The following is an 11,542-nucleotide window of genomic DNA, read 5'->3' as shown; positions in this document are numbered from 1 at the left end:
GCTGGCTTTCGACCCTGAAGACCTTGTCTGGACGACTTGGTCGGTGGATTCTTCGTTTGCAAGAATACGACTTTACCATTACCTACAAGTGCGGGAAAAAACACCAAGATGCAGACGCGCTTTCTCGCTGTCCGCTTCCTACGACACCATGCAATGGAGCTCCAACTACCATCCGTGACAAGCTTTCGCTCAATCCCTCCTCAGATGCTTTCTTGTTGGCCACTGTCGACGAGATGCCTCCACACGACAACAAATCCTTCCAGTTTCGTCAACTTGCCGACTCTTACCGTCGGCGCATCATTGACCACCTTCAAGGAGCTTCGCGCCCGCCTAACGCCCGCCTTCGTCGGCAGCTGACGCAATTTAAGATTGACAACCGCGTCCTATACCGTCATGTCTATCACCCTGACGGTCAACGCTGGGTTCCTGTTCTGCCACACTCTCTACGTGCTCATGTCCTGCGGGCTTTTCACGACGACATTTCTGCTGGTCACCTTGGTTTCCAGAAAACCTATGACCGCATCAAAGGGCGCTTCTACTGGCCTGGATTGTCCGCCAGTGTAGCGAGGTATGTCGCTTCCTGCGCTCTATGTCAGCGTCGAAAGCTCCCTACATCAGCTCCAAGCGGACAACTGCAACCGGTTCCATGTCCGTCGCAACCATTTGAGGTCGTTGGAGTTGACCTATATGGCCCTCTTCCTGTGACTCTCACCGGTAAACGATGGATTGTGACACCCGTTGATCACTTGACACGCTACGCCGAAACAATTTGTGTGAGTTCTGCCTCAGCCTCTGAAGTTGCTGCATTCGTACTTCAATCCTTAATACTGTGTCACGGTGCTCCTCGCGTCCTCTTGAGCGACCGTGGAAAAGCATTCCTCTCGCAACTACTAGACGAAGTACTCAGAGCCTCCGGAACCACCCACAAGACTACCTCCAGTTACCATCCGCAAAGCAACGGCCTCACAGAGCGATTTCATCGCACGCTGTCAGACATGTTAGCCATGTACATTGACCCGGATCACAGAAACTGGGACGCAATTTTACCATTCGTGACCTTTGCATATAATACCGCCGTTCAACGCACGACCGGTTACTCGCCATTCTACCTTGTCTATGGTCGTTCGCCCTCTTCCTGTCTTGACGTCTCTTTCTTCGCGCCAACTGTCCATCAATGTCCTTCCTCCTGCGAAGAATATGTGTCCCGCATTCTGCGTTGTCGCCAGCTCGCCCGCATCAACACCGAAGCACGGCAACAGGACCGCAAGCAGCATTACGACGCCTCTCATCGCGTCGTGTGCTTCCGCCCTGGCGAGGAAGTGCTACTCCGGACACCAGTTCGTACTCCTGGCTTGTGTGACAAGTTTCAGCTTCGGTTCATCGGCCCCTACAAAGTCATGGAGCAGACTTCTCCAGTGAACTATCGCGTGGAACCAGTTATTGTTCCAAATGACCGCCGCTGCCGCGCCGCTGAGATTGTCCACGTTTCCCGTATGAAACCTTTCACGAGACGTTCACCACCCCTTTGAGTTGCGGCCAGGATGGCCGCTCTCGCGCGAGGGGACATTAGTGTAGCGAGATATAAGCTATTCTTTGTCATCTGTACATGATCATCATCATGTGGGGCTCATATGGGGTTCTTCTTCATCATCGCTTGTGGGGCTGGCTCTCGAGTGTGCTCCTTGCTGTGGGCGTGGTCGGTTCGCCTAACCTTTTGACGCGGAATAAAAGCCGTGATTACTGCTGCGTCACAGTATTCCCTTACGACTTCCAGTGCCTCACTGCCTACTGTAAATTGCTGTTCTTTTCCGAGACTGTTAAAGATTACTTTAGTTTTCTGCAGATTAATTTTAGACCCACTCGTCTGCTTTGCCTCTCCAGGTCAGTGAACATGCAATGCAGTTGGTCCCCTGAGTTACTAAGCAAGGCAATATCATCAGCGAATCGCAAGTTACTAAGGTATTCTCCGTTAACTTTTATCCCCATTTCTTCCCAATCCAGGTCTCTGAATACCTCCTGTAAACACGCTGTGAATAGCATGGGAGAGATCGTATCTCCCTGTCTGACGCTTTTCTTTATTGGGATTTTGTTGCCTTTTTATGGAGGACTACGGTGGCTGTGGAGCCGCTATAGATATCTTTCAGTATTTTTACATACGGCTCGTCTACACCCTGATTCCGTAATGCCTCCATGACTGCTGAGGTTTCGACACAATCAAATGCTTTCTCGTAATCAATGAAAGCTATATATAAGGGTTGGTTATATTCCGCACATTTCTCTATCACCTGATTGATAGTGTGAATATGATCTATTTTGAATAGCCTTTACGGAATCCTGCCTGGTCCTTTGCTTGACAGAAGTCTAAGGTGTTCCTGATTCTATTTGCGATTACCTTAGTAAATAGCTTGTAGGCAACGGACAGTAAACTGATTGGTGTATAATTTTTCAAGTCTGTGGCGTCCCCTTTCTTATGGATTAGGATTATGTTAGCGTTTTCCCAAGATTCTGGTACGCTCGACGTTATGAGGCATTGCGTATACAGGGTGGCCAGTTTCTCTAGGACAATCTGCCCACCATCCTTCAACAAATCTGCTGTTACCTGATCCTCCCCAGCTGCCTTCCCCCTTTGCATATCTCCCAAGTCTTTCTTTACTTCTTCCGGCGTTACCTGTGGCATTTCGAATTCCTCTAGGCTATTCTCTCTTCCATTATCGTCGTGGTGCCACTGGTGCTGTATAAAACTCTACAGAACTCCTCAGCCAATTGTACTATCTCATCCATATTAGTTATGATATTGCCGGCTTTGTCTCTTAACGCATACATGGGCTCGGTAGACTCGGCGACTGCGCATCTGCACAGCTCGCTAAACCTTTTGCTTTTGCAGTGCAGATCGTCACCTTCGCTACTGTGCATTTCCTGCTGCCTACGATAACCGCTCCTGCTACATCAGCTTCGTCGAGGTGCGTGGTCGACTGCCAAGGAAACGAGACAGCCAACATCCAGGTTTTCCGTACCAGCGATGCTTCATACCCGGACATCCAGCAGAAGAAGTGGTGGCTGGTGGTCCTCAGTCGAGGGTGGCAATCCCCATCGTCAGCAACAGCAACGCAGTCACCAGATATAAACTGTGGGCGGCCGTCAACACAGCTTTGTGGGCTCGGCGACTGCGCATCTGCACAGCTCGCTAAACCTTTTGCTTTTGCAATGCAGGTTAGTCAACCATACGCTCTCTTTGCTAAAAAATCTAGGAATTATTTCTTGATGCAGTTGCCGAGCCCGCACTGCTGTGCCGCCATTGCTGTCGAATGTGCTCATATTATTCATGCCTTGCTGATTTTGGCCGGTGATGTGGAAACAAACCCGGGTCCTAACATTCCTGAAAACCTACTAACCGAATTGCGAAAACTAACCGCCGGTCAGAACCAGCTGATCACTGAAATCCATGGTCTTAAGTCACAACTTACTTCTACCGATAAAGCAATTACTGATCTAAGCAAACGAATGAATGATCTTGAGAGTCACTACCAGACGCTTTTGCCCATTCGCGACGAAGTGGATGCAATGCGCACCACGACTGAACAGGCTATTTTTCGCATTTCCGAGCTCGAAGCACGTATCGACGATACTGAAAATCGCTCATGGCGGGACAACCTAATTTTTTACGGCACTCCTGACCCTTCCAGCTCGGAAACCACTGCCGACTCCGAAAGGTTGATTGTGGAACTTTGCCGCGATAGGTTGCAACTAACCATCGACCCAAAAGAAATAGAACGTGCACATCGCATCGGTCGTCACTCCGCCAATCACTCTCGCCCCCTGATAGCAAAATTTACTTTCCATAAAACCAAAGTTATTTATTTATTATTTATTTATTTCAAAATACTGCAGGCCAATGTGGTGGCCCAAGCAGGTGTGGGTTACATCCAACATGAATGTGCAAAGCAACAGACAACAACAACAAAAAAAACAAGCAAGAAAGAAGAAAAGCAAAAAGAAAAAAAAGATAAATAAAGCTTAAGAGAGAAGGTAACACTCCAACTCAGCGAGAAAATTATCGGAACCAAAAATATCAGAAGGCAAAGAATTCCATTCTTCCACAGTTCTTGGAAAATAACTGAATTTGAAAGCCTTCGTTCGGGCAAAGATTGGGGTTAGAGCAAATTCATGGCCATGGCGTGTGCGTCGTGTTGTTAAGGGTTTAATACAGTCAGGTAGATCTATTTTTATGTTACCAAACATACAACGACATACAACGACAGTTAACATCCTTTCGAGTGGCCGAAAGCTTAAGGGCACTGACTACAGTATTAGCGAGGACTTTTCGCGATCAGTACGAAATTCCCGAAAACATGTCGTTGCTTTCGCAAAAGGTAAAGGCGTCCCGTTTTTACTCCGCTTTAAGACTTTGTTCATCGGTTCAAGAAGATACACATTTGATGCCGCCTCGAGTAGTGTCAAAGAGTTGTCATAGCAGCTACATCAGCCCAAACAGAAAAATAACACAACACCGACTTGCTCCAGAGATAGCGCTTCGCTTTCTATAATATACATGAACGTGCGCAGTTTCCTCCCAAAGCGTGAATTGGTGTCGAACATAGCTTCATCTACCGGTAGGAACATACTATTACTAACTGAGACATGGCTGAGCAGCACCATTGCTGATAGCGAAGTTCTAGCCGACTTGCCCGGTTTCTGCCTCTATCGGAACGACCGCGCAGGAACCCGTGGTGGTGGTGTGCTAGTCGCTGTTCGTGAGCAGTTGCCATGCTCGCTAATTAACGTCACATCAGATCTCGAGATGTTATGGGTCATAATGCATACCTATCCAAAAAAAGTGCTGCTTGGTATCTGCTACACACCGCCCAGTGCTACTTCTGACTTCTGCCATCAACTTAACAACGTCATAAGCGAACTGGTAACCACCCACCGAAACGCGCAAATCCTGCTCTTCGGTGACTTTAACTTCCCACAAATAGACTGGCGTACCATACACTCATTCTCGGTATCCGGACACACAAAGGCCAAAAATTTTGTCGATTTCTGCCTCAGCTTTAATCTTTCCCAGCTAGTAACTGAACCAACCCGGATTTCGCAGCAAACTGCTAACGTCCTCGATCTCATACTAACCGACCACCCTGACAGCCTTTCATCCATTTCTTATTTACCGGAGATCAGTGATCGCAAAATCATCCATGCCACTTTTTCGTTCTATTTGTTGACACGGGATACCTTTAAGAAAACAATATGTCTATACGACAAAGGAAATTACGGAGCTATAACTGAAGCTATGAATACATTCTTTCCTATATACGAATCAACTTTTCAAGACCATTCCGTTAACAGCAATTGGACGCGCTTCAAAAACAAAGTGATCTTGCACATAAATTCATTCCTAAAGTCACCGTTCGTTCTTGTCAGCAAAAACCATGGTTCACAAAGGCCTTAAAACGCCTAGAAAACAAAAAGGAGCGTCTGTATCGTGTCGCCAAACAGAGAGGACGCCCGTGCGCATGGGATAAATATTATGAAGCCGAACAGAGCTACGTCGACGCACTGCGTCAGGCTAAACACTCATTTTATCACAATGATCTACCAAAGCTATTAATCAATAACCCGAGGCAATTTTGGAGAGTTATAAACGATAGCGAAACGCGCACTATTAATATAACTAACGAATCGAACGAAATTATTAATGATTCCGATTGCGCCGAAGTGTTCAATTCGGCCTTTGCTTCCGTGTTCACTAACGAATCTAATGCGCCTCCCATTTCATCATCGCTTAGTACGAACTCATCAATGCCAGCCATTGCTTTCAATGCAGACGGTATTTGTGCGATCATTGACAAAATCAAGCGTTCATCATCTTCCAGCATAGACGAGATTAACCCAAAAATTTTAAAAAACACGAAGCCTATTTCTGCAGCCTATTTGTCCTTGATATTTGCCCAGTCTCTTTCTTCAGGTTTCATTCCAGATGACTGGAAAATTGGTAAGGTCGTTCCAGTTCACAAATCGGGTAACAGAAACTCGCCTCTTAACTACCGCCCCATCTCCCTAACAAGCGTCCCCTGCAAAATCATGGAACATGTCATCTACTCTCTTATCATGAATTTTCTTGACTTGAATCACTTTTTCCATCCCGGCCAGCACGGAGTCCGCAAAGGTTTCTCCTGTGAAACACAGCTGGCCATTTTCCTGCACGATGTTCACACTAACCTTGACAGTAACATACAGAAGGACTTCTTCTTGGGCAAGTTGGTGCTTAGATTTCCTAGGTATACTTTGTGGCGCAAAATACATTTCTGGAAAAGGGGCAGAAGAAAGGGAGACAGTGAAGCGCCAATGCCACAAAGTATACCTAGTAACGTACAGACTGACGCAATTTTCCTGGATTTCTCTAAGGCCTTCGATAAAGTTCCTCATCAACGTCTAATATTGAAACTTAATTTGCATCCTGATGTTTTGAATTGGATCATTGAATTTCTTAGCAACCGCTCCCATTCTGTCATTATAAATAATCACCTAACTAACCCTGTGCCAGTAACATCAGGCGTCCCTCAAGGATCGGTTCAACACAGCTGGCCATTTTCCTGCACGATGTTCACACTAACCTTGACAGTAACATACAGAAGGACTTCTTCTTGGGCAAGCTGGTGCTTAGATTTCCTAGGTATACTTTGTGGCGCAAAATACATTTCTGGAAAAGGGACAGAAGAAAGGGAGACAGTGAAGCGCCAATGCCACAAAGTATACCTAGTAACGTACAGACTGACGCAATTTTCCTGGATTTCTCTAAGGCCTTCGATAAAGTTCCTCATCAACGTCTAATATTGAGACTTAATTTGCATCCTGATGTTTTGAATTGGATCATTGAATTTCTTAGCAACCGCTCCCATTCTGTCATTATAAATAATCACCTACCTAACCCTGTGCCAGTAACATCAGGCGTCCCTCAAGGATCGGTTCTTGGCCCCCTATTATTTTTAATATATAATAATGACTTACCTTCACATGTGTCCTGTAATATCCGAATGTTCGCCGATGATTGTGTCATTTATCGAACTGTACGTAACACCAGCAATCAAACAGCCCTGCAGAAAAACCTCACCAACATACTAACGTGGTGTGACGATTGGTTAATGAAACTTAATGTACAAAAATGTAAAGTTATGTCTTTCACTCGTAGCAGTAATCCCCTCGTATTTCCCTACCAAATTAGAAGCATGCCTCTCGAACTAGCAGAGTCCTATAAATATCTAAGTGTCACTGTATGCAATGATCTATCCTGGCATAAACATATTTCTCATATCATATTGACACAAGATGATTTCGAATTACGCGCGCCAGCCGCCTCCTGCGTTCGTGCAGTTGTTTACTGCTGCCTGCGAAAGATAGCGGCAGTGAAGCGGGCAACACGGGCTCGCAAGGCACGCGCAATCGGAGCAGCGTGTCATGAGCGCGGGACACGAGCGAAGAAGAAGAGGTGCGGGTCTCTTGCGAAAAGACTGCGGACGCTCCTGTGAAGCTCTTGTTTAGCTGTGTGTCGGGCACAAGTTCGCCCAAGGTAAAGCGATTAAAGTACCATCACTCAATTGTGCGTTACAAATCTGGTGGAGGTGCTGGGTATGATTTCAAGCCCTTCTCAAGTCAGGGAAAGGAACCTGGACTCACGGCAACTTGGACCCATCGAATTGACTCCTGTTCACCAACGCAGCAGTCGTCGCCTACGTGGTGAGCCCCCTGAGTTCTCCCCTTTGCCGGATTCTATCGGTGCGTCAGCATCTGCTAGCGGAAACGCTATCGAGATGACCACTCAAACCACGCCAACTCATATCGTAGTCAACTCGCCAATGACGCCAGAGCCTTTCCACGGCGACACATTTGAAGACGCAGAGGACTGGCTGGAACGCTTTGAGCGCGTGGCTGAGTTCAATGGATGGAGCGGAGAGCGCAAGCTACGAAACGTTTACTTCGCATTGGAGGACAGCGCACGAACATGGTTCGAAAACCACGAAGCGACATTTGTGTCGTGGGATGCTTTTCGACGGGAGTTGCTGGCAACCTATCCGAGTACCGACCGCAGGGAGAGGGCCGAAGCTGCCCTGCAAGCTAGAAACCAGCGTAACAACGAAAGCGTGGCCATGTATGTAGAAGACATGTCCCGCTTATTCCGCCGAGCGGATCCGAACATGAGCGAGGACAAGAAACTACGCCATCTAATGCGGGGCGTAAAACAGGAACTGTTCGCAGGGTTGGTTCGGAGCCCGCCGCGCACCGTCGCTGAGTTTCGTTCAGAGGCGACGACTATGGAAAGCACGTTGCAACAGCGATCAAGGATGTACAACCGGGAGATGAACATCACCTCTGTGGGCGCATTTCCGGCCGTCTTCGGAAACAGCGTGGAGGTCATGCGAGAGCTCGTGCGATCCGTAGTGCGAGAAGAGCTTCAGAGGCTACGGCTTGACCAGAACGTTCCAACGCCCTCTTCGCTGGCAGACCTCGTTCGGGAAGAAGTAAGACAGGTGGTCCGGGAACCACAGCTTAGTGCGCAGCCCCAAGCGCCACTCCTGCGCCAGCCGACCCTCTCATATGCCGATGTGCTGAGGCAAACTCCCGGACGTGCTGACGTCGCAGCCGCTTCCGCTATGAATAGCTCGATGCCTCGTACTACGCTGCCGCCACCCGAGAGAAGATTCAGGAAGGCCGATGTATGGCGCACTCCTGACCGAATACCCCTCTGCTACCATTGCGGTGAGGCTGGCCACCTGTACAGAATGTGCCACTATCGTCAGGCAGGGCTTCGCGGTTTTCCGGTGAACGCACCTTGCCCTCGAAATGGTGAGCGTCCCTTCGAAATCGAAGAGTACCTGTCCACTCGTCAAAGCTCCCCATACGCCTACCAGCAACACCAACCTCGGTCAACAGCGCCCTTGAGGCATCGGTCACCGAGCCCCCACCCGTCTTCAAGCTCTCCAAGACGCCGTTCACAGAGCCCGCGTCGGGAAAACTAGAGTCAGCGACCTCGGGAGGTAAGGTCGCTGCCGATGCGAAAAGAGAAGAACCTCCATCGATTACTCCGAGCGACGACGAGGGACTCAGAAACCAGTGCCGTAAGAGTGACGTTGCTTCCGATTTACGTGTGTTTGTTGACGGTTACGAAGTAGACGCATTGGTGGATACAGGTGCAGATTACTCGGTAGTAAGTAGTGAGCTCGCCAGGAAACTGAAGAAAGTGCTGACTCCTTGGAAAGGGCCACAAGTTCGCACAGCAGGAGGACACCTCATCGACCCGACGGGCAAGTGTACGGCTAGAATAGGAATTCGAGGCTTCACGTACGTCGCCAGCTTAATCGTACTTTCCGAGTGCTCAAGAGACTTGATTATTGGCATGGACTTCTTGCAGGATAATGGCGCTATAACCAACTTGCGGGAATCATGTGTTTCCTTCTCAACCAAGCACGCTGTCGCAGCATTCAACACTGAAGAAAAATTCGACGCCCTTTACATTGCCGATGACGACGTGATGCTTCCTCCGAGATCCAGCGTAGCCGTCACAGTCAGAAGTGACGCGTTCAGCGACTACGAAGGAATTGCAGACAGCAACACCAGTCTCCTACTCGAAAAGGGGATCTGCATGGCAAGAGGCCTTGTTCAGCTGCGTGGCGGATGTGCCAACGTTTTCCTCACTAATTTTGGGAATGATGTGCAACATGTCGCGAAGGGAACCGTTGTTGCCACCCTTAATAACTTCGTCCAAGTTACAGATCTCAGCATTCCGGAGTCTTCACCATCGAATTTTCAAGATGTGGATTCTGTCCTTGCAGCCATCGACATCGAACCAGGCCTATCGCCCAGACAGAAGGAGCAAATAGAGACCCTCGTAAGAGAATTTGCCGAATGTTTTTCAGTGTCATCCAAAGTCCGGCGGACATCTATTGCCAAACATCGGATAATCGTTGACGAATCAGTGAGGCCTATTTGCCAGCATCCCTACCGAGTGTCACCAAAAGAGAGGGAAGCCATCGGAAGTCAAGTTAGGGAAATACTTGAAGACGACGTAATTCAGCCGTCGGCAAGTCCGTGGGCGTCGCCTGTGGTGCTTGTAAAGAAAAAGGATCAAACCTTGCGCTTCTGCATTGATTACCGAAAGCTGAACGCCGTCACAAAGCGGGATGTGTACCCACTTCCAAGAATCGATGACACTCTAGATAGACTACAAGATGCCAAATTCTTTTCCTCCCTGGACCTCAAAAGCGGCTACTGGCAGATAGAAGTGGACGAACGAGATCGTGAAAAGACGGCGTTTGTGACGCCAGACGGTCTGTACGAGTTCAAAGTGCTCCCATTCGGCCTTTGTTCCGCACCTGCCACATTTCAGCGGATGATGGACACTGTGCTCACCGGTCTGAAATGGCAAACCTGTCTCGTTTATCTTGACGATGTCGTGGTTTTTTCTACCACCTTCGAGCAGCATGCAGAACGTCTGCGGGCTGTGATGGAGGCGATTAGGTCAGCAGGTCTGACGATAAAACCGCAGAAATGTCATTTTGGCTTTCGCGAGCTTCTTTTCCTCGGCCATGTCGTCAGTTCAAAAGGCATTCGCCCGGACCCTGAGAAGACTGCGGCAGTGGAGAAATTTCCGAAACCAACCGACAAAAAGGCTGTTAGGCGATTCTTAGGACTTTGCGCCTACTACAGACGCTTTGTGAAAAATTTTTCAAGGATCGCCGAACCACTAACGCGGCTAACAAAGGAAGACGCGCCTTTCGTCTGGTTGAATGAGCAGGAGAATGCTTTCAATGAGCTCCGAAAGCGTCTTCAGAACCACCCAGTTCTCGCTCATTTCGACGAGGAAGCCGACACTGATATTCACACAGACGCAAGCAATTTAGGTCTCGGTGCCGTCCTCATTCAGTGGCAAAACGGAGAGGAACGAGTCATTGCGTATGCCAGTCGAACACTTTCGAAGGCTGAGGTGAACTACTCAGCGACAGAAAAAGAATGCCTCGCGGTGATATGGGCCATCAGCAAGTTTAGACCATACTTATATGGCCGACCATTCCGAGCTATCAGCGACCATCATTCGTTGTGCTGGCTGGCAAATCTCAAAGACCCATCTGGACGGTTGGCAAGGTGGAGTCTACGGCTGCAGGAATACGATATAACGGTCGTATACAAGTCCGGTCACAAGCACAGTGATGCAGATTGCTTGTCCCGTGCCCCGATTGAATACACGGAATCTACGCTTAGGGAAAATGAACAGGATTGCCCTTTCCTAGGAGCTGTAACATCATCACAAATGGCTCAGCATCAGCGATCCGACGCGGAGTTACGCCTGCTCATTGATTACCTAGAAGGACATCCTGTCGACATTCCACGAGCTTTTGTCCGCAGCTTGTCGTCGTTCGTCCTGAGAAATAATGTCCTGTACAAACGAAATTTCGAACATAGTGCAGAGACATTTCTGCTCGTCGTACCTTCAAAGTTACGACTCGAGATATTGGAAGCATGCCACGACGAGCCAGCAGCAGGACATTTAGGA

The 11,542-nt window shown here is 48.5% G+C and overlaps 1 protein-coding gene across 1 annotated transcript; it reads left to right on the top strand.

Moving 5' to 3' along the window:
• Positions 1-3,084: 3,084 nt before the first annotated feature.
• On the top strand, positions 3,085-4,471 carry LOC139053359 (uncharacterized). Its single transcript, XM_070530372.1, has 3 exons — positions 3,085-3,849; positions 4,083-4,099; positions 4,276-4,471. The coding sequence occupies exons 1-3, from the start codon at positions 3,205-3,207 to the stop codon at positions 4,469-4,471; spliced, it is 858 nt and encodes a 285-aa protein (XP_070386473.1). The 5' UTR covers positions 3,085-3,204.
• Positions 4,472-11,542: the final 7,071 nt, after the last annotated feature.

The sequence above is a fragment of the Dermacentor albipictus genome, unplaced genomic scaffold, assembly GCF_038994185.2.
Source record: "Dermacentor albipictus isolate Rhodes 1998 colony unplaced genomic scaffold, USDA_Dalb.pri_finalv2 scaffold_96, whole genome shotgun sequence".
NCBI classification, from domain to species: domain Eukaryota; kingdom Metazoa; phylum Arthropoda; class Arachnida; order Ixodida; family Ixodidae; genus Dermacentor; species Dermacentor albipictus.
Note: the sequence above shows the minus strand (reverse complement) of the source record. Positions and strands in the feature narration are given on the sequence as shown.